This window comes from Mustela nigripes, chromosome 12 (assembly GCF_022355385.1).
Source record: "Mustela nigripes isolate SB6536 chromosome 12, MUSNIG.SB6536, whole genome shotgun sequence".
Taxonomy (NCBI): domain Eukaryota; kingdom Metazoa; phylum Chordata; class Mammalia; order Carnivora; family Mustelidae; genus Mustela; species Mustela nigripes.
Window position 1 is genome coordinate 107,248,504 of NC_081568.1, and position 24,118 is coordinate 107,272,621.

The 24,118-nt window shown below is 38.9% G+C and overlaps 1 protein-coding gene across 7 annotated transcripts in view; it reads left to right on the forward strand.

Annotated features, from left to right (window-relative positions):
• XRCC4 (X-ray repair cross complementing 4) overlaps window positions 1-24,118 on the forward strand; it is a 337,294-nt gene that overhangs the window by 262,661 nt on the left and 50,515 nt on the right. For 4 of the 7 annotated variants that reach the window (XR_009407544.1, XM_059418186.1, XM_059418184.1 and 1 more), the window contains one exon: window positions 9,937-10,371. The exons of the other annotated variants lie outside the window; for them this stretch is intronic. Coding sequence is in view for 1 of the 4 variants with exons in the window: in XM_059418188.1 (XP_059274171.1) it covers window positions 9,937-9,952 (16 nt within the window). In the remaining 3 variants the exon portion in view is untranslated. Of the gene's footprint in view, window positions 1-9,936; window positions 10,372-24,118 lie in introns of those variants that run through there. 7 annotated transcript variants of the gene reach the window in all.

A 24,118-nucleotide genomic window follows, 5' to 3' on the forward strand; every position in this document is an offset into this window, starting at 1 on the left:
CCCCTGCGGGACCTGAGGCCACGCTGACCCCGCGTGGGCTTCGCCCCGGTTTAGCCTCTGGAGCGATGTCCCTCAGCGGAACAGACTTTTAAAAGTCCTGATTTTGTGCGCGGCTGCTCCGCCGCTTGCCGGGAGCCGGCCCCTCCCCCCGGGGTCTATCTTCCCGTCCCTTTGGATTCACTTCTCCGCCGGTCCTACCTTTCAGAAAGTGGTTGTTTTTCTGTTTCCAGAATTGCTGTTCTTCTTCTCTTCGATCTGCCGATGGATTTTCAGGTGTTTGCAACCTTTAGATAAGCTATCTAGCTGATCTCCGGCTAGCTGAAGCAGTCTCAGCTTGCTACTTCTCCGCCATCTTGACTCCTCCCCCTCAGTTCATATGTTTTTAAAGAGGAAAGTAAACCTTTTGTCCCCAAATCTGGAAATTAGATGTGGAAAAGCCTCATTTAGGTCATCACATCCTACCTCTTGCCAAAATAAAGGGAACTAGCAGGAGGAAAAAGTAAGATAAAACAAGTAAAATATTTTATGACAGCTTCACGTAGTGTGTGTTCTATGCTGTCCCAGAAACACTAGAATGATTTTCCATTTCAGGTCATGGGAAAGCATGATGTCTTTAGTCCCAGAAGGGTGAGACACTTAAATTGTTATAGGGCCCTTCATGAAAGTTAACAACAAACCTCTGTGCCTGGCTTTCATTTTCAGAGCTACCATTCCATTTTTGGCCCACAATTCACAAACTAGAGAAATGTGCCCATCTTGAACAAACTCCATCTCTTAGACTCACTACCAATTGCATTCACAGATATCCCGAAGTGCCAAGATAAGAACAAAAATCTGAACAGAATAAAACTGAGTAAATGGATTCCTTATAACTAACTTCAACTAAAGAAAAATAGTCATTGAGATGGTCTTTCTGATGGCCTCAGTGTTGGAGACTGTGTCAACAGAGAGAGACCGTATGACCTCCCTTAATTCCCATAACTATAAATCAACTTTCCACTTTTCTAGAAGGGGCTCCAAATAATAGCTGAATTAAACTGTAGACAGACCACTCCTCAGCATATGCCCTCTGCCACCACTGGTGGTATATCTTGATCAGATATGTCATTTTTGATTATTTTTTTTAACAGATCCACGTATTTTCACCTTGAGTTGACTTATTAATACATAGGTTATTATTCTACCTAATTAGTTAACCACTCTAGATTTAGAATATCTCTAAATCTCCAAGTCACAGTCTTAACGGAGCTGTGCTACAGTCATGGGTCATTTTTGTTCTCATCTTAGTCGCATAGAAACATTCATAACTTAAAACACTTCGTCTCTGCTTCATTGTTTTCTCTTGGTTCTCTTCCTGTTCCACTGGCTATTCCTTTTTACTCCTTTTTTTTTTTTTTTTTTTGCTTCCTTCTAATGTTCCCAATCTCTGTAAAGGGATCAGTCCTCAGACTTCTTCACACTGTTGGCTAAGTGGCCTCATCTAGTTATTGCTTTAAGTAACTTTTACAGGATGAAAATTGCCAACTGCCTCCTGGCCTCTCTTCTTGGATGTACAATAGAAATGGTAAATCTAACTTTAAATGCTTTATTTTCTCCTCAAACATACTTCTTTACCAGCTTTTTCTATTTCCTAAATAACAGCTCTCTTCAGCTGCCCAGGCAAAACCTCTTTTGGAGATATCCTTGATTCATCTATTTCTCTCGCATCCTATATCCATCCAGTTCCTGAGCAACAGATACTGAGAATCTGACTTTTTTTTTTCTTTTTTACCAACTTCAGAGCTCGAATAAGCGAACATCCTCTTTTACCTGGCAGTACATATGGAACTCCTGATTAGTCTCCCTGCAGTCTCTTCCCATAGCAACCAGTAACCATTTAAAAATATCAGAGCAGGGGCGCCTGGGTGGCTTAGTCCATTGGGCATCCAACTCTTGATTTTGGCTGAGGTCATGATCTCAGGGTCCTGGGTTTGAGACCCGTGTCAGGCTCTGTGCTCAGCGTGAAGCCTGCTTGAGATTCTCTCTCTCCCTCTCATCCTGCCCCTTTCCACCTCTTCCACACGCTCTCTCTTTCTCAAATAAATAAATATTTAATTTTAAAAATATCAGGTCATGTTTCTTCTCTGCTCAAAACTCTTCTGTGCCATCTCTGCACACTCAAGATCTTTACCATCTCTGAAAAGGTTTTAATGATCTGCTCCCAACTCCATGTCTCTGGCTTTACCTCCTACAGTGCCTCTTTTGCTCTATCTTTCTTCCACCCACAGTCATGTCATCACTGTGCCTTGAACATGCTGATCCTCTAGTTGAAATGCTTTTCCCTTCAGATAATACGTACATAATCCCTTCCTTATTTTCATGTTTCTACTTGGATTCCATGTTTTCAGGGAGGTCTTTTTTTTTTTTTTTTTTAATTTGAGATCAAACATTTAATTGAGATCATATGATATTTATCGCTCTGTGTCTGGCTTATTTTACTCACCGTAAAGTCCTCCAGTTTCATCCATATTTTTTCAAATAACAGGATTTCCTTCTTTTTAAAGGCTGAATAATAGTCCATTGTGTATATATACTACATTTTCTTTATTCATTCATCTGTTGACAGACACTTAGTGTATTTCTATATTTTGGCTGCTGTGAATAATAGTAATGAATTAATTGTCGACAAGTCACCAAGAATATTTAATAGGTAAAGATAGTCTCTTCAATAAATTGTCTTGGGAAACTGGATTGCCACATGCAAAAGAGCAAAATAGGACCCTTTATCTTTACACTGTACATAAAAATCAACTCAAAATAACTTAAAAACTTAAATGTAAGCTCTATAACCATAAAACTCCTTGAAGAAAACAGAAGGAGTAATTTCCTTGACATTGGTCTTAAAAATGATTTTTTTTGAAATGGATACAAAGCAAAAGCAAAAAAGCAAAAATAAAGAAATGGAACTACAATCATATTAAAAAGTTTTTGGACAGTGAAGGAAACTATCAACAAAATGCAAAGGCAACCTGTGAAGTGGAAGAAGATATTTTCAAATCACATATCTAATCGGGAATTAATATATAAAATATATAAGGAATTTATATTTATTTAAACAACAATTTTTAAATTGAGAAAGGACCATATAGACATATTTTTAAGGAAGATATGCAGATGCTCAACAGGGATATGAAAAGATGGTCAATATCACTAATCTTCAGGGAAATTAAAATCAAACCCACAATGAGATAGCACCTCATACCTCTTACAATGGCTGTCAGCAAACAATCAAAAGATAACAGGTGTTGATGAGGATGTGGAGATAAGGGAACTTCGGTGTTTTGCTGGTGAGAATGCACATTGCTTTAACCATTATGGAAAACAGTGTGGAGGTTCCTTAGGAAATTATAAATAGGACTACCATGTGTTCCAGTAATCATACTTCTGGATGTATATCCAAAGGAAATGAAATCATTGTTTTGAAGAGGTATTTATGCCCCCGTGTTTTTAAATATCCAAAATAAAGACCTCAGCCATCACCCTATGTGACCACTGGGTTGTTCCCTCTTCAGGTGCATCCTGGTCATCATTTATCATTTCAGCCATCCATATGGTTCGCATCTTAGGTCTTTGCTCCTTCTGTGGACCACTGCTTACTCCTTGATCTGCCTAGAATAGGTTTCCTTAAGCTGCTGCTCCTGCCCCACCATACTGCCTCCCCACTGTACTGCTTCATCCTAAAATAGGGTGGCCAACCTTCTTTGATTCCCGTAGCCCAGCAGATCAAGCTTACTTACTTTAAATAAGACCTTATCAAGCTCTCTAATAACTTCCGGATTGCTGAATTTGGTGGTCATTCTGTAGTCATCATTTTGTTCACACCAGCTACTTGAAAACCTGAAAGGTTGGGAATACTACAAGGAAAGTGTACTTCACTGACTCATTTAATATACTGTGGCCAGACCCATAGGGAGTAACCAGTCACGTGTGATCATATTACAAGAACCAGCTTATCAGCATCTACCATCTAGCACACTCATATGCACACTTCTCAGTGGTATTCTCCTCTACTCTTCTCCTCTACTAAGCCCAGTCATCATGAGACTCAAAGGAAAAGTTCCTCCTCTCCTTATCCTAAATTTTGCCTCCTGACCCATTGCATATTCCAGGATTTCTTTTGAGAAAAGATTCTGTAAATTCTCCAAGGAAACCCCCACACTCTTCTGCTGGGTCAGCCTTAATCTATATACTTAACCAGGCAAATGGTTCAATATCACTTTATTTCTCCCCAACTAGGGCTGTTGGGCCATTTATTAAAGAAAGTATGGGGGCATCTACAAACCATTTTAAGCTGTACCAAGCCCAATCAAGAACTTTTTATAAAATGTCAAGTTTAAACATACCCAACTTTCTTGTAGTCTTCAGATTCTTTGATACTAAGATCTTGACATATGGGAACAGTAACAAACACAGGCTTTTTTATTTATTTTTTTTTTCTAAATTTATTTTTTGAGAGAGAGAGAGAGAGAGCCAGCATGAGAGCATGAGCAGGGGGGACAGAAGGAGAGGAAGAGAATCTGAAGCCGACCCTGTTGTGCATGGAACCTAATACAGGTCAGATCCCATCACCCCAAGATGACCTGTGCCGAAATCAAGAAGCAGAGGTTCAACTGACTGAGCCTCTAATTTCCCCAGCATGTGCATTTATTATACATACACACACGCATACACACCATAGACTTGTGTGATCTGATACGGTCTTCCCAACAATAAACAATAATATGCTATTGTAAAGCAACCTAAATCCATATAACAACAAAAGCAAGTTTCTGCCCTGGACTCTGCTCTCCTCTACCCCAAAAGTCATCTGCAGAGAAAGAAAACTCTGTGAAATCATATCTGATTTATGCAACTAAATGGAAGAGCCATCCTGTGGGCTTAAAAGGGTCTGAATCCAGATTATTATTTTGGCTTCGACGACAGAGATATTTGCTTTATTATTCATAACTAACAAGCATCGTGGGTTGTTTTTCCCAGAATAGAAAGGCTATCTGCAGCATCAAAATGGCAGACTCCTTTGTTTTGCTGTTTGGTGTTCAAAAACTTTGAAGTGTAGTCCAGTGCAGGAAACCCCTTGTGTTAAGTGTTTGTGGCTAATACACATTCCTCCTCTATAATCTGGGCTTCCTTTATCTATTAGATAATAATGGTTTGATTCCAGAAGTTTTCCATGCTATATAATAAATTCTCACAACATTTTCTCTGAATTGTGAAATGATAGCTGTCTCTAGAATGAAGACAGTGATATTTTCTTAACTGTAAAACTGTCATTAGGAAAAACTGTAGCCAGTCTCAGCATGTGGTTCTTTAGAGTGGCCTGTAATCAATTAAATCTGATTAGTTGCCCTTTAAACATGCGACAAATAAGAGCTCTCTCTCTCTTCAAATTTCTGCTACATTTGTTTTTTCTCCATCTGTCTCACTCGATCGCTTGTGATCTCTTCACTAGGTCCCCACTCTTATAATTGTTTCCAACCTTCACACTAACAAAATATACCTGCCCATGTCTTTTGTCCTGGGACATTCCTGCATAACAAGGTGACTAATAAAGGGATGTCAAAGATGGAGTACAGTGGACTTATACTGGCTGCCTGTTGTCTTGTTATATGATCCTGTCATCTAATCGAGAATTACTGGCATAAGACTTTGGACTTCGTAGCCAATCAGTGAGGCTTTTCTTTTAGTCAGTCACTAGAGCATACAAAGCAGGCAATTCTGGATTCCATGTCAGGTAAAGAGCTGGTTTACTGAGAGAGCAGAGCAAATGCAGAACTTCAGAACTGTTCTTAAAACATGGCTGTGATTTCTTATTTCACTGAGTTCTACACTGACCCTCAGTATATAAAGCAACAAAAGAAGAGTTGGGGTAGGATCCAAGAGTTCTTGTCCCCTGCATCCTCTGGGAACAGGCTATTGGTCCAGTGCCTGAGAGATTTCAGCTTCAAGATTCTGATTAAGAGAACAGATTGAAGATTCAAACAGTGGAGTTCAAAGCTCCGTTCAGGGTGACCCTTAGGTAATGTCTTCCTCTCCCTGAACTTCAGTTTTGTCATTTCTAAAACGCAGCCAATAATCTCACATCACAGGTGTCTCTGAAGATAAATGAGCTCATGTGAAATGGCACTTAGCACAGTGCCTGGTGCCCAAGAAGAGCAGCATTAAAGGTCCAGGATTGTTACTGCTAATCCCAGTGAACCAGAACTATCAGGAAGGAGAGGTGGGCACAGTCTGGTGCCTGATGCAATAGAGCCGGTGCCCCTGACAAAACAGTCCCCTGAGAGTAGACTCAGAACAATTGCTTTTTTGTAAACTGAGTTAAACCACTCCCTGGTGTCGCTAATGATGACTAATAGAGCAGAGGGAGGTGGCCACCCTTGTGCAAGGCGCTGTGGGGATGTTGACTGCTCTGCTTACAGAAATTCAGGTCAGCCACAAGCTCTCATCCTTGCTGCTCCTGTCATAGTTCTAATTGTAGAAGAAAGGGACTCATTTGCAAATGAAGTTTCAGCATTCAACATATACTAAAGATAATTTTCTGGGAATTCCCAACCAACTCCCTAAAGTAAAACAGTGCATTCACAATGCACTGATAGCCTTCTGATGAGGCAGGTTGTGTTGGCATATGAAGTATTAGCATAGAGGGAGATGTAGCCTTATGACAGACAAATAATGGGAATATAAATGGGAAAACTCAGGTTGAAAATAGAAAAATGACACATATTGGGAAGCTATTGGCATAAAACAAACATCTAGCAATTTAAATGATTTCTTAAAAGGGACTGAAATACACTATACATACATATATATATATATATACACACACATATATATATATATTCCTTTTTTACGTTTTGCTCCACATAAGATTGCAAAAGCAATGATCTTGTAAGAAACAAGACCTCCACTGAAAATGATATGCACCATTAAAATGCAAAATAAAATGCACAAGCTAACAAAGCTGAGATTTTTAAAATGAACCTTTTTCTTTCCTTATATTTCATCTATCCTCATTCCAACTTGGCCCGGTTTGCTAATCCCAAACCTGATATATTGCCAAGACCTTGTCAGGATCCTGTGAAAGGACAAGAGCCCCCGATTCGGGTTTTAGCTATTTCATGGCTACTTCTGCTTCCCCTAAACTCCTTATCCTTTATGACTCCTGAGGCCTCTTAAAGCCGATTACCAAAAACTTGGCAATGAGGTCGTGTGTCCTTTGTCACTATATGTCTGATTCTTGTTAGAGATTCCCTGATACCCTAGTTCTCAGAGCCATGGATCTGGAGCTGTGGCTTCTGTCTGTCTGTAGTTTGGAAAGTGTCCTTCTGCTTAAGAAGAAAGGTGGATTCCAGGCTAGAAGCATGTCATGCCCACACTCTACATCTTAGGTTAGGGGTCACTTAGACATGCTTCCTGAGAAAGCTCTTAGGAACAGACAAGTCCTCATTATTTCTTCATTCCTTATCTCTGAGAGAGACAGAGGAGAGCCAGTCCTTTTCAAGGTCCCCAATGCTTGTCCAAGTGTGTCTCTGCTTTTGACATATTAGTAAGCTCCAACTAAACTCATCATTCTGCTTCTACCTTTAACCACATGTCGTTCCTACTTGGGTGCTTTCCACATTGGTGAAGAGCACCAACCTTATGATCATTGTTATTACTGACTCTTCCATCTCATGACCAGACATTTTCTTCCATCCTGGCCCCCTTCCAATCATCAACTCTGTTGCTTCTTCCTCTAACGGCCAATTTTCTCTACCCCCACTAACACTACCACCACTAACGCTACCACTGTTGCCTAGATCAGTGTCACAGATTCCTAATGAATCTTGCCCTCTAACCTTACCCCTGACCAGTCTTTTCTCCTGGTTCAATCATTTTCCAGTTCCACATTCCTCATTTGCTCCCCAGGGCCTTCAATTAAAAAGTCCAATATTTTTAAATTGTCTTATGAGGACTCTCATGATGTGATCCCTCCCTACTTTGATGACATTTTTTTTTATTCTTTCTTTTGTTACTGTTCCCCTGCCCAAACAAACAAAAACAGACAAACAAAAAAACCCTCTGCATTTTATTGACACTACGTTACTCCACACTTCCATGTTCTCTTCACTTCCAAGTCCTTGCATGTGCTCTTCCCTTTGTCTTGGGTATCCTTTCTCACTACACGTACTCCATTCTTTCACTAATTCCTATTCATCATCCCAGTCTTGGATTAAATGTCACTTCCTCAGAAAGCTTTCCCTGAACTTCTAAATCCTGATTAGGCATTCCTCATTGGTCCTGTGTTCACACGCTATTTTCCCCACCACAGCATTAGCACATCTAGTGTCCATGGCCTTTATAACTGCATATTTGTTTCTCTTTCTCTGTCACGGTCATTCATAAACATGAGAACCCAGTCTTTTTTACTCTTCTGTTCTTTGGGTCCCTGAATGAATAAATAGGTGAGTGTAATGGAAACAGTCTTAAGAAACCATTTAAAGTGTCAACATGTCAGATGAACTGAGAAAGCAAATGAGCTGAGAACCAACAAGTGGCCTCTTGGCCCATGTGGAAGTGGTTTGTGACAGTGACAAGGGCACTTTCCGTGGTATCACAGGGCCAAGTTGGAGTGAAGTGGATTGGAACCGGCTAGGACATTATTAGTACCTGTAGACAGCAAATGTAAACAAGTTTATTGTAAGTTGTGCCATGGAAGAGGAAGATCTCCTGCTACAAGGGGAGAGGGGTGAGTTCAGGAACATATATGTGACCTGTTGAAGACACTGCTTGGAAGAAAGTCATGAAGGTCCTTAGGATCACACAAAAAGCAGACCCAAAAGAAGGAATGCACATTTGGGCAAAAGTTCACAAACACATTTTGAATCACAAGTCCTGATAAAACGACAAATGAGTTCAAATTCCAGAAAACAGTCAGAAAGTAAGTTTACAATGTTACTTCACTATGCTTTTTGCAGCAAGTAATTTTATTAGTAGATTTTTTTGGCTTGTTGTGATAACAGTGTCAAGGAAAAGAGCTATAACTGTGCAGGAAATTCTTGTGCTTTCATTTATTATTAAATAGGGATGTCACAGAGGTATACAGAGTCATACAGCAAACAACCATGTGTTCACCACTTAGCTTCAGGACTAACATATTAATATTAATGTAAGGGTAGCAGAAGACCTGATACCTCTGGAATTAAAATGACTTTTCTCCCAGTTGTGAAGGTCTCCAATTAAAGCAGATTCATTTTTTTAACATGAAAAAAATGTTCCCACTGTGGAAAATCATAACCAACTTGTTGAAGTTTATACAGAAAATATTTTCAGTAAACAGAGGAGTGCAGAGTTTCAGGAAGAAAGTGTGAGGGTCAAGATGATAAAAGCAATGGAGGACCCGCAGATGTGCCCCAGGCCCTCCCCACTGTCATCAATCATAAGCCTGTCCTACTCTGAGGTTACCAACCAGTAGGTCTTGGACCCCCAGGGGTAGCAGAATTTATTGTGAGGGGTCTGTAAATCCATATGCACATTCAGTATGGGTAGACTAAATAAATACTATGTCATACACACACAGAACTGTTTTTTAAATTTCTGTAGATGAGGTGATGAATAAAATATAAATTCACTTACTTGTATCACTGAATTAATAGAAGACTTTGATCATTATGTATTTTCTCAGTCTATACACATTGAAAGTCTAATGTCTAGCATGATACAGTCTTCATCTCGAAAGAGATTGGCCATTTGCCATTGTTATTTGCTAGAAAATGGGTATGAAGCCACTGAACAATGATTGAAACAAGAAGCAAAACTTTTTTCTTTAATATTTTGATAATTATCTGTGTTATAAAAATCGGTTCTTTAAAACACTTGCCATACATGTCAATAATCTTGTTTTATTTGCTATTTCTGCAGGATACTTTTGTGCTAACACCCTCCTTAGTCCATACCTGTGACAACAAATACCATCAGATCATGGAAAATCAAACAGAGTATCTAAGGTCTAATTCTTCAGGACTCTGAGTGTGGCTTCTCTTCCTCCCTTGAATACTGATAGTGCCCCTGGAGCAGGAGAGTGAGACCAGAAATCCCATTTTTCTTTTTCTTCCTTCTGCTCACCATGCCTTGAGTCCCTCGGGGCTGCTTCCATCCAGATGTGGCCCGTTGCTAATTTGTCTATCTACAGGGTGAGTGGTTTGTGGTTCATTCATGCAGAGGAACCCAAAGGCTCTTCGTGTGCTCTTACATGCCTGATTACATAGCATGCCCCCTTAAGAGTATTGACTTGGTTTGTAGTTATTTATCTCAAATGTCTTTGTCTCTCCTCACCAAATAAGATAATAAACTACTTGAAATAGCTGAGCACGTAATTTATATTTTGTGTTGAATGGAATTGGCTGTGAAGGAAAAGGAACACCCGCCCTTGTCTCGGTTCTCCTCCTCACTAGGGTCTAAGTGAGCAATAGGAATGCTCTTTCAGAGGTGCCTGGGTGGCTCAGTCAGTTAAGTATCTGACTCTTGATCTCAGCTCAGGTCTTGATATCAGGATTGTGAGTTCAAGCCCCTCATTGGGCTCTGCACTGGGCGCAGAGCCTACTTAGAAAAAAAAAATTCAAATTTTGTCATGTTTTACAACTGAAGTATTTCCCGAAGTGAGAGAAGACACAAGATAGCTCAATGACCCAACATCACTATACTGATTCCCATAATGAAAAGTTGATTCTTTGGGTCAGTTTTCTTTCAATCTTTCTGATCACACAAAAGAGGAAATCTTGATTTAGTGTTTGCATATATTTAATACTTCTTATAATGTCCCCTGCTTTCCCTCCTTTTTAAAAAAATTTTTAATAGAGTATGTAGGTCGCACACTCAGAGCCTTTAGCACAAGGTATCAATATTTTCATAAACTTTAAAGCACTGTTTTGTATTGATTGCATATGCATTTTATAGCTGCCATCTATTTAAGCCCAATAATGTATTCTTCATCCATCTACAGTAGTGATATAATCTTTTAAAATATTAGAGTGAGTCAGTTTAAAGAAAAATATTATAAAGATATTGGTGGTTTTTTAGTACAGCAGAAACCATGGGAGTTATTCAGGAGCGAAGTTTGTGAGATCCTGACCTCCTGACCTATCAGAAAGTAAATAGATGATTGGGAGATATAGAATATTAACCAGTGAGCACAAGTAGTTTATCAAGGTGGAAAAGCTAGTCATCAACCAACATTCTGAAGATGAGGTTAATGTTCTGGCCATACAGAAGTAAGTAGGCATGCATGCATGCTGACATGACCCTTTCCACCACACACTGTCACACAGAGTTACCAACAGCATTGGCTTCTGCATCTTTGAATGTGAAGAAAAATAAAAGCAGGGTAAATGCTGTTGTTTTTATCCTGGCAGTGTATCATTTTTCCGATGCCTCAGTGTCACCGGATCCCAAATAAAAGGGGTCAAAGATTACATTCTGAGAGGCTGGCAAAACAGCTCTCAAGTGCATTACTCAGCTTGAGGTAGACGTCACAAGGGGAACTGGCTGTCGTTTTAAAGCCAGTGGGTGTAAAACTTGCTGTTCCTTTCTATTTGTCAGTGAGATAATGCTGGCTCCCCTTTCCCTCCAGGGCATGGCTGCCAAAAAGAATGAATCCCATACCTACCCCATTCTTGCTGACCTCTGCAACAAGAGATGCAAATGTTTCTTACTGTTAACCAGAAACATTTCCCCAAATGACTGCAAGTAGTACAAATGTCTGTTCCACTGATAGATAATTCCAGCAACACTTTTTTTTTTTTTTTTCTGTCCCCAGCAGAGTAGAGATAGTGTCACAGTGGGATAAAGTGGGCTGGAGTCACTAACTTTTGACGTTCCAGTCCTGGATCTCCCCCTGCCTAGCTCTCTTCACTTGAGCTAGCCACTTAACCTCTCTTTGGAAGTCAGCTTCCTCCTGAATGAGAACTGCTCACATGTACTTCTTGTCTCAGCACCAGATAAGGCAGATACTGTACAGAGGCCACAGCCACAGTGTAATCCACAGTGTAAAAGTGCTTTCCGGGAGGTATTTTTTTTTTTTCCTCCCCCACTCAGGATTTCTTAAGTTATTCAACTTTATATGTTCCCAAGTGTCAAAGGCTATAGCCAGACAAAAGACCCTTCCTTGTACTGAAGACCAGCCCTTTGCCTGGTTGGGGGCTCATTTTAATCATGGACCTTGACATTCTTGTAAAATAAGTGGACTTGATTTTCTTCATATCACCTTGTTGTTGGATATCATTTAATGATATTTAATGAAGTCCTTCAGTTTTTGCTTTGCAACTCTGAATTTCCAGCTCTGTATAGAAGACTCGAAAAATACCCTTACTTCCCAGAGAAGTAGTTTTGATAAAACAGAGGTGCCATTTGTTACCCATGAAACATACGTTTTTTCACATCATCTGTAATATAGAGAAGACATAGCTGTATATTTACTTGGGCTGAGAAAGATAGGAAAACTTTACCTTGGAAATATATAAAGATAACACTGATATCTTTTGCCTCAGCCATTGCCAAAGGACTGGGTTGGTTAAAATTGGTATTTGTGGACCAGTAAGGAATGCTAAGAGAGGAGCCGACCTCATTAAGAAGTGGTATCTTATGTGGACACATTACTTTGTGTACTTGATCCAAGTAGTTAGCATAGAGCAAGAGGGACCCAGTTTTCTGGAACCCTGTACTATACATTGTTGACCCCTGCTAGTTATTTCCTCTACAAATACTCTCACAAACTGAAAAAGCAAAGTGACTTCCAAAACTTAACCTATGCATAAATAAAAGGAGAACAAACACAGAATGTGTTAATCATACTAAATTCTTTGATGCCCCATCTTCAATAAGGAGGTAAGTACATTAAATTCCTCAGGTATGAAGTAAAATTTGTATTTAGTACATTTTACAGCTTTTGAGACTAGAGTGATAAATGATTATTTTGTAAAAAAAGATTTTGAGCCTTACCTTGATTCTTAGAGTTCAAAGGAACAAGTTGTGACTGAGAAGACTGGTAAGAAACTATGTATATGAAACACGTGGTGAAATGAAATTTTAAAATCCCTAGGGACATTTTTTTGTGGCTGATTTTGCCCAATCTATTGACCACTTTAGCTTTTCATCCATCTCATTAGAAATAGTTTTCAACAAAGATACCCATTAGGCAAATTACAAGTGGAGTGTTAAAGTGTGTGATGAGGTTTTCCAGTTTTCTTTTTTTGAAACTTTGAAAAAAACTTTAGGAGGTTATTATAATTGATGTCCACTCTTGCATACTGGATTTCCTTCATCTCTCTTTAACCATGACTTTGAGCTGAATCTACACCAAGGGGGAAGTAGCTCTGGTGCTAATCCCAACTTGGCAGAATTATTGGGTTCCACCCCATCAGTCACCAAAACATTTGGTTTAGTCAGAACACCAATTCATCACTTCATAAAACCGAATCTCTTCTCCATCCCACAGTAACCTGTTCATGGACCATAGGGAGAGCAAGAGATGTGAATAGACTCACTGAATAATAAGGCCTGGCCCTCTCAGACGTCAGAAAACAGCTGAGACACTTCCATTTTTTGAGGTTCTGGAATATTAAAAACAAGAAGGAGAAGAAGAGAAATGCCAGAACAGGATAGGGAAAAAAAATGGGTAGCACATTTTAAGTACATAAAATCATGCTTTAAACACATAAAAATAAAATAACCTTTCTGGAAGACAAGATCAAATGGCCAGATTTGAGGCTATTTGTGACTATAATGGCCCCAGCTAAATGGCTTTACTAAAGACACATATTTTCCAACCATCATAGCTCCTGCTCAGAACTGGGTGGACGTTCCAGGATCATTAAGGCTCATTTGATAGATAAGAAAACTGAGACCAAAGAGTATAAGTGATGTGCTTTAGAGCACAATTAGTTGGTGTAAAAGCATATCTCAGTATATTCCCTGTCCAAGTGAAAGACACATGGGAGGCACAGAGGAGGTCTAGAGTGAGTGGGACGACTACTAGCAGTTGATAGGTGGTGAGTGTCGAGAGCGGTATTGGAGGGAAAATAAGTTTTGGGCAAAGCCATCATAGAATGGACTGAGTCATGGCCAGATGTGGCTAATCAAGACTCCAGATTGATATTTCCACATGATTTCAGTGAGGGCTGCAACTATTCTCCTACTTTATAAGGTGAAATTGGAGCTTGCTTATTTCTAGTACTCCTGTTCTGTGTTTAGTTCTCGAGTTGGAAATCTCTGTGAGATCCTCATGGAGACAGGTGGCAACTTTTTCCAATGAAATTTTAGGCTTGGAAGCAGAGATGTTAGGAGTTGGTTTTAACTCAGTCTTTTGTGAGACTCTCTCCTCTTTGAGTCATGCTTTAATAATTTGGATCTCAACAATGATTTTATTTATCTTGGGGAATTTTACTTTTCTAGAGAGCCAGAATAATTTCTTCCTTTTAGATATCAGAAGCAGACACTGGAAAAGCTGCTTTCTGTGTCTTTTTCTTACTTTTGTGATTCTGGGCTCCTTAGTAACTTGGCCAACCATCTTGAATCAAATGTTAGGCGAGTGCAGTTGGCTCTATCTCCTCATAGATCATTTCCAGCTGTTAGAACAACACAAATATGAAATCTTCTGAGCCAGGAAAACTTGAAGTTTTCATTAGATCTCCATACAAAGATTGGATGCAGTGATTTAAAAGAAGCATCAGTCCCCTGTGTTTTGAGGGTGACGGGCTATCGATACCATCACACTATTAGTGGAAATGTAATTTGATACAAACATTCTAGTAGGCAGTTTGGCAATATGCATCATAAGTCTCAAAATGTATATATTTTCCAATTCAAAATGGTAGGCTAAACACATGCACTGGCCTCTCATTTCTTCCACGGCCTTATTGAATTAGAAGCATAGAAATGTAGAATACAATCTCCCTTTATATCTCTATCTGTCAAGTTTAGTCAGGAAAATTGAACCAAGTAGTTTACTAAAGAGAACTGAATATGGGTGCCTATTTATGAAAGTGTGGGCACATCTAAAAAGCCAAATGAATTTGCAACATCAGGCACTGGTCCCACCACTAGGGCTGGTAAGGTCAAGGTAGAAATTATTACTGCTGGAGCCTACAAAGCCCAGCCTGCATGTCAGGAGCTGAAACCATGCAGAAAGGGGCTGCTTGGGGTCAGGATGTGTTGCACAAGAAAGAAGGAATGCAACGCTTCTAGAGATGCTGCCCAAGACAGAAAGAGAAGAAAGAAATATATTGCCTTGTCCCTCTTCTTTTCTCTCCAGTATCCTATCAGTGCTTCCCACTGGCTGAAACTCCCTGGAAGCCAGTTGGCATATAAATGTCATTTACAGGGGTTGGTCACTGCTCTGTGATGAAGAGCAGAGCAGGGGAACATTGAGTAATGACTAAAAGCAAAAAGGCAACTGCCTGGCACAACAGACAAGCGAGAATGGGAAGTGTGTGTCACTAAAGGTTGAGCTATTTAATAAATTCCTGGAATACAAAAAGGTAGATGGGAGCCATAAGACAGAAAGGAGGGCAGAGAAATCGTAAACCTAGAATACCCTCTGACAGCTCTATAGGGGAAGAAAGCTTATCTACCCTGTGGAACCCCTGAAATGCCTTGGGTACAGAGTCAGTAGACACAACAGAGGGAGAGAGGGAAAGATGGAGTTAAACACAGATTACTCAAAGGTCCAGAATTCTTCAGTTAGCGCCCTAGCTCCAATATACGTGGGTAAGCCGCTCACATTTTATCTCCAGGCAAAATGTATGAGGACTCCTTTCTAAAGAAATTGGGCATACTGGGAAAAGATAACATTTGTAAATTTGTTGATGCCTCAGACGGAAGTATTTTGTTGAGCATTTTGTTGGCACTCAGCCTGACGGCCAGCTCCTGCTCTGGATGGTCCTCGTAGTTTGCTGGTCAACACTGCTTGGCCCAACCCAGGAAAAAATTAAAAAGAAGGGGAGAGACCCGGTAGGAGAACAATCTTGCGCCACTATGAAAGCAGAAACATCCGCTCCATCTACCCAGGCCTGTTTTCTTAATAACAGAGACAACACTGGAACATGAACTAGCAGTATAAAAAGAGAAGTACCAAATGCTAAAAAATAGAAAAACAACCTCAGAGGAAGCTGAAATGATACAGGGAACAAAAAGAACTTTTTAAAAAAATCATCCTCAGAAATATTCTCAAAAAGATCCAAGAAAATACTAAATCTATAAAACAAGAAATAAGAGAATAAGAGAAGAAGAAAGCATTCTTAGGATTTAAAATATAATTTGTCAAAATAAAAAAAATTAGTAGAGATACTAGAAGAAATAAAATCAAAGAAATCTTTTAAAACATTAAATAAAAAGTAAAAGATGGAGAATAGGAGGAACAAACAGGGAGGGCCTATATTCAACTAATGAAAACCTCAGAAAGAGAAGGAGGCAAAGCAGTGTTTAAATTATTCAGCCAAATAATAAAAAGATACGCACTAGAGCTAAAGAACAATAAGACTCTGGTTTGAAATGGCTCGCTGAGTTTCCAACCCAGTGAATGGAAACAGACCCCCCAACTAGACACATTGTGGTGAAATTTCAGAACAATGTAATTAAAAAGAAAACCTTGCAAACCTCTAGGGAAAAAAAAGTCACAATTCACAAAGGAAAGGTATTTAGACTGATACCTTTAAAGTTCTGAAGTAAAACTTTTTACCTAGAATTCTTTATAAATACAGCTTCGAAGATACAAGCCCTGAGTACATTTATCATGTATGTGTCATCTCTTCTGAAGGTACTTGAATGTCTTCAGCAGAAAAGATCAGTAACTAAGGCAGGTGGGAACAGTATGGCTCTGAACCAGGAAAGGAATAAAGGGATGTTCCAGGTAGCCACAGGCCTAGACCCACCAGTCCTGAAGAGAATGGGATTAGGATTAAGCCTAAGGGTTAGGGTTCAGGGACAATCTGGTTTATCAAATAGCTAATATGGCTTAGAGTGTGGAAAATAACTAAAGGGCAAGTAACAAAAGGGGTGGGAGTGGGAAGTAACAGAACTACCAGGGAAGAGGTTGTACTACAAAATCTTGATCAAAATGGGATGAAAACTAAATGCTGTGATTTTAAGGAGTCCATGGACCTTCGTGCTACAGTGTTTTTTGGGTGGCCTAGATTCCTATAAAAGAGCCCATGGAAAAGGCACTCAAGCCTAGTATATCATTGGGCATGGTGTATATCTGCTTTAGTATTAAAGCATAACACTTGCAAATCCCTTTGTTGGTTTTCTACTTAAGAAACAATCTAATGACATAACATGGAAGATTTATTTGTATTTGCAGCAGAGAGCAGAAATATATATATATTTTTCATTGTTAAAGGTTTATTTACCTAATATTCAAATTCATAGCACATTACCACTCTGGAGATAACCACACACTTCCCAACTCCCCTTCTCTGCTATTGTGGGGCACACAAACATTAACCCTTGGGCACTGCGTGTAAGGCAGAAACATCCAGGAAGACCTTCATCTGAATGAAGAACCTCTCCACCTCGTGGAGCTCAGCCTGCCTCTCACTGCAGTGCTTGGCTTCTTGCTTTATGTCCTCCACCTCTCCCTTGAGGTTATAGCACTTCCCCTTCACCTGGAGGATCTCAGCCAAAGACTCCACAGTGTTCAGTGCCTGGATCTCCTCTACAACTTCCTCCCATTGTCCCTCTTCATTTCCCGCCCTATGTTTTAATACAAAGTCTTCAAACCACTGGACTGTATCATCTCCAGGCCATGGTGTAGTTTCTTCCAAGGAGGAGAATTCCCCCAAAGTGAATAATGCAGATAGCAGACCACAATGACCTCAGGCCAAAGTGAATCCAAAGTGAGAAAGGACTCAAATGCTCACTTCCCTACAGTGTTGAAAAGGGCCCAGTTATAGTGTTTTAAGTTAGTGTCCCAGTGTTTTTTTTTTTTTAAATTTTTATTTATTTTTTTAAATTTCTTTCCAGTGTTCCAGAATTCATTGTTTATGCACCACACCCAGTGCTCTATGCAATACATGACCTCCATAATACCCACTACCAGACTCACCCAACCTCCCACCCCCCACCCCACCAAAACTCTCAGTTTGTTTCTCAGAGTCCACAGTCCAGAAAGCAGAAATATTAATCAAAGCAAAGCTAACAAAAGGGGGAACAGAAGTTTTCTGGGAGGAAAGATGGGAAAAAAATAGAAGACTATCTTTTTTTTAAGGAGTGGTCAAGATCACTTGGAAAAAGAAATGAGAATTTAGTTTTATTGCCTAAAAGTAACCAATAGTAAAGCTAAAAGTAATATAACAAACATTGAGACGAAAATAAAAGTGAAAATGAGCAAACCCCTGTCTTCATCTCAGGAAGTCATCACATATTGTCTAAAGGAGTGGAATAGAATACATGTATTATCTGGCTTATCATACAGCAAAATGAAGTGTTGATATTACTTCAGAAAAAGCCCAATCTCATTTCCCTTGCTTTTAGAGATGTGTCTTAAAAGAAGTTGCTGTGGCCAATATTGAAAAGATTACTGCCTATGTTCTTTAGGATTTTGCTGGATTCCTGTCTCACATTGAGGTCTTTCATCCATTTTGAGTCTATCTTTGTGTATGGTGTAAAGAAGGGTCGAGTTTCATTCTGCATGTGGTTGTCCAGTTTTCCCAACACCATTTATTGGAGAGACTGTCTTTTTGCCATTGGATGTTCTTTCCTACTTTGTTGAAGATTAGTTGACCATAGAGTTGAGGGTCCACTTCTGTGCCTCTGTTCTCTCCATTGATCTATGTGTCTGTTTTGGTGCCAGAACCATACTGTCTTGATGACTAGAGCTTTGTAATATAGCTTGAAGTCAGGCATTATGATGCCCCCAGCTTTGGTTTTCTTTTTCAACATTCCCCTGGTGATTCTGGGTCTTTTCTGGTTCCATACAAATTCTAGGATTGTTTGTTTCAGCTTTGTGAAAAATGCCAGTGGTATTTTGATAGGGATTGCATTGAAAGTGTAGATTGCTCTGGGCAACATAGACGCTTTAATGATGTTATTTTTACAATCCATGAGCATGGAATTTTTTCCCATCCTTTTGTGTCTTCCTCGATTTCTTTCATAAATGTTCTGTAGGTTCTAGAGTATAGATCCTTTACATCTTTGGTTAGGTTTATTCTTAGGTGTATTATGGTTTTTAGAGCTATTGTAAATGGAACTGATTCCTTAATTTCTCTTTCTTCAGTTACGTTTTTAGTGTTTAGTAATGCAACTGATTGGAGACCTGGGTGGCTCAGTCGTTAAGTGTCTGCCTTCAGCTCAGGTCATGATCTCAGCGTTCTGAGATCAAGCTCCACATCAGTCTCCCCGCTCTGCAGAAAGCCTGCTCCTCCTTCTCCCACTCCCCTGCTTGTGTTCTCTCTCTCTCTCTCTCTGTCAAATAAATAAATAAAATCTTTTTTAAAAATGCAGCTGATTTCTGTGCATTGATTTTATATCCTGCCACATTGCTGAATTGCTGTATGAGTTCTGATAACTTGGGGATGGAGTCTTTTGGGTTTTCTGCATAAAATATCATGTCAAAAATGAACTTTTGGTACTTCATCAAGATAAAATCTTTTACGTATCAAAGGAACAGGCAACAAAACTAAGAGGCAGTCCATGGAATGGGAGAAGATATTTGCAAGTGACTTTTCAGATAAAGGGCTGGTATCCAATATCTATAAAGAACTAATCAAACTCAAAACCCAAAAAACAAATAATTCAGTCAAGAAATGGACAGAAGACATGAACAGACACTAATCCAAAAAAGACATCCAAATGGCTAACATGAAATAATGTTCAACATCACTAGTCGTCAGGGAAATACAAATCAAAAGCACAATGAGATACCACCTTACACCAGTTAAAATGGTAAAAATTAACAAAACAGGAAACAACAAGTGTTGACAAGGATGCAGAGAAAGGGGAATCCTCTTACACTGTTGGCAGGAATAAAAGCTGATACAACCACTCCGGAAAATAGTACAGAGGTTCCTCAAGATGTTTTTAAAAAAACAGCTACCCTACAACCCAGCAATTGCACTACTAGGTATTTACCACAAAGATACAGATGTAGTGATCCAAAGGGGAATGTGCACCCCCGTGTTCATAGCCACAGTGTCCACAATAGCCAAACTGTGGAAGGAGCCAAGATCCCCCTCAGCAGATGAATGGATAAAGAAGATGTGGTTCATACATAAAATAGAATATTACTCAACCATCAGAAAGGATGAATAACCACCATTTGCATCAACAAATACCCACCATTGCACCGGATGGAATTAGGAGGGATTATGCTAGGTGAAATAAGTTAAGCAGAGAAAGAATTATCATATGGCTTCACTTATATGTGGAACATAAGAAGTAGTGCAGAGGACCACAGAAGAAGGAAGGGAAAACTGAATGGGAAGAAATCAGAGAGGGAGAAAAACCATGAGAAACTCTGTACTCTGGGAAACACACTGTGGGTTACAGAAGGGAGGGGTGTGGGGGATTGCATAAGCAGGTGATGGGTATTAGGTATTAAGGAGGCCACATGTTGTGATGAGCATTGGGTGTTATATGCAACTAATGAGTTGTTGAGCACTACATCAAAAACTAATGATGTACTATATTCTGGCTAACTGAACATAATAAGAGAAAAACAGAAAGAAAAAGAAAAAGCCCAATCTCAACCCCTCCCCCCCACTGCAGAATTATTGAAATGGGACCTGCTTTTTAGCAAAATCCATCATTGTCTTATCTGCACATTAAAGTTTGAATAGCACTCCTTTAAAAGAGTAACTCTCAGCTTTGACTATGGGTTATTGGAATCACGTGGGGAGCTTTTTAAAAACGTATTATTTAGAAAGGGGCCAAGCCCAGGCTCCACTTTAAGAGATGATGCTTTAAAAGGGATAGAGCACAGAAATCAGTATTTTTTAACAGCTTCTGAGGTGGTTTCAATGTGTGGTCATAGTTGAGAACTACTGATCCAGAATAACTGTGGTTAAGTGACAGAGAATGAAACCGAAACAATTTTAAAAATTTGCTTCTGGGTCATCGGAGCACTGGGCTGAGGGTGGAGAGGCTTGGGAAAGAAGACTTTGTTTTAAGTGAATAAACAAACAAAAGTGGAATCAGATCTATAAATACAGAGAACAAACTGATGGTTGCTAGAAGCGAGGGAGGTGGGAGCTGGGCAAAATGGGTGAAGAGGAAAGGGAGATACAGGCTTCCTGTCATGGGATGAATAAATCATGGGAATACAGCACAGCATAAGGAATATAGTCTTTGATATTGTAATAGTGATGTATGGGGACAGAGGGTAGCTACACATATTGTGAGCATAGCATAAAGTATAAACTTGTCTGAATCACTGTGTGGTACAGCTGAAATTAATGTAACATTGTGTTTCAATTATACACCAATAAAAAGAAAAGAAATGAAGACTTGTTTTCATAAGAAATGTTGTAATGTTTGATCTGTACCTTGCACACACGTATTACTTGAAATATAGGTTCCTTTTTATGCACATGGCCTTTGGCTCAGAAATTCTACTTATAGGAACTTTTAAAAAATAATTGAACAGTTATACAAATATAAGTTATACAAATGCTTATGTTCATAATTTTGAGAATTATAAACTGTATGAATGTTCACTTAAAAAGAGATATCTGCACACCCATGTTCTTTGCAGCATTATTCACAATAGCCAAGAGGGAGAAGCAACACAAATGTTCACTGATGGCTGAATGGTTAAATATAATTTGGTGTATACATAGAATCGAATATTATCTAGCCTTATAAGGGAAGGAAATTGTCCCATGTTATAACATGTATGAATCTGGGAGACATTATGTTAAGTGAAATGAGCCATTCACAAAATGATTCAGTCATATAAGGTATCTAAAATATTTCAACTCATGGAGGAGAATGGTAGTTACCAGGGGTAGGGGAGAGCTTTTGTTTAAATGGACGCAGTTTCAGTTGTACAAGGTAAAAAAGTGCTGGAGATGTGTTTCAGAACAATGTGAATACACTTGGCACTGTTGAACTGTATCCTTAGGACAGTGAATTTTGTTTTATGTGTTTTTACCACAATATTTTTAAAAGTATGAATTTTGTTAAGCTAGTCTGTGTATGTTTGCATAGTAAAAATTGTACAAGAGTATGGCAATGATATATATGGTTGTATGGCTTGCAAAGCTGCAGTTGAGATAGCTGCGACTTTTCTGGATTCTTTGATATTTTAAGCGTAGACTCTTGTTACAATAATGGGGGTAAAAAAGAAGAAGCTGTTTCCACTTTGAGAAATATAAAACAAAACTTCCATTGGAGCTTACTATGAGTGAATGGATCCCTTATCTGTCAAAGAAGCAATCACATTCTCCTGAGAAATTCAAGGCTTCACCTGCCTGTAGGAGATTATTGTGTAGAGTCTGGATCTTCTGGAACTTCTGAGTCTTCTCTTTAGAAGCAAAAGAAGCAAAAACTAGGTAGCCCTTTTACAAATGAAAAGTTGGCTAACGTCATGGAACAGATTTTCTTTCAATTCCTTTAACTTCAAGGAGTTAGGTAAAGCAGAGTCGACATTGGGGAAATGAGAAGAGGAAGGGGGAATGGAGGAATTAGCTGCTCTAGGCAGAATTGCCTAGTCCAAGTGTATTTGACATTTTATCTTGACCTTGTCTGGGTATCCTGAGTCACAGTGACAAAAATGTGGGTTATTACATCACAGTTGTTTTACAACCTTTGGTGTTTATTCTTTTGGCACTTGAGGCTGTGGTTCTTTGCTATACTCTGTTGTGCTGAGAGGGAATCATTAACCATTTTTCTTTTATTAAAAGATTGGCTTAATGAAGTGTCTATAAAAGTGCAAGAAAGTTAAACTAGAAGATCGTCAAGATCATTAAAACCAAATGCTCAGAAAAGAGTGGAGCCATAAATGTCAAAATATCTCTGTGGTTCTGTAAGGCTTTTAGATTTTCTCAGATATTAAAGCCCATCAATGAACTAATGAACATTATGATCAGCAAATCAAAGGATTATGCTTGTGTGGGACTTCACTTGTGTTGTTTAGCTGCTCTAATATGAATGACTCTGCACACCATGCTGAGGGCTTTAACCTAACAAAACTTGGATGGCATTTCAATAATCTTGAGTTTAAAAGAATTTTTTAAAAAGAGTTTAAAAAGAAGTTATTAAAGGTATCATAGAATGAATAAAGCGGTTAATTCCATTTCCACCAAAGAATTTAACAAATATTATCTCCAGTCTAATGTTGGAATTGTGATCCTAGCCTATTTCTATTCTTATTTTTAGGCCTGAATATACAGGTTTGATTTGTCATCATTTTTTATGGAATAATTCAGAAATATCACATTTCTGGTTCCTCTTTCCTTTCTGTAATCAATCCATTATCCTATTTAGAATGTATCTCCAATCCTTTGAAGAGAATGACTATACTTGTTGAAGATAAAAGTTTAACAGTTCAGTAATTTTGAATTTTTTGCACTATAAGCGACCTAAATTTTTATCTAATTATCTAGTCTTTTATGATATTGATTACTAAGATTTAGAGCCATGAGGAAGAAAGAAGGGGTGGGAAATGAAAATCAATGAGAGAAAGGAGAGAAATAAAAAGGAAGGAAGAAGAGATGAAGGCAAATAACCAGAGCTGACTTTTCAGATAAGTGTTTCTTCCGATATTGCCAATGGTCCAGACAAATCAACTGAGTTTCCATCCCCAAACCAATTTGGACAAATGTTCAAATCTAAAGAAAAAAAATAAAATACAGATTAAAGTAGCCCCACATTGTTTTATTGAATCTGTAAGGATGTTTTCCCTAAATCATAGAAGTAAAATGTTGCTACAGTTTTTCAAAACAATATTATAATTTTTAAATACTCTCATGCAAAGGGAAAATAAACAATTTTTCTTATTGCCTCCAGGATAACTTGGGTAGCAAGCCACACAAAATTTTTGAGTGGATTTGTGCTGACTTAGAAAACATTCTCAATATCTGGGTCTTAAAAAATTGTGCTAAGCTTGCAAGTC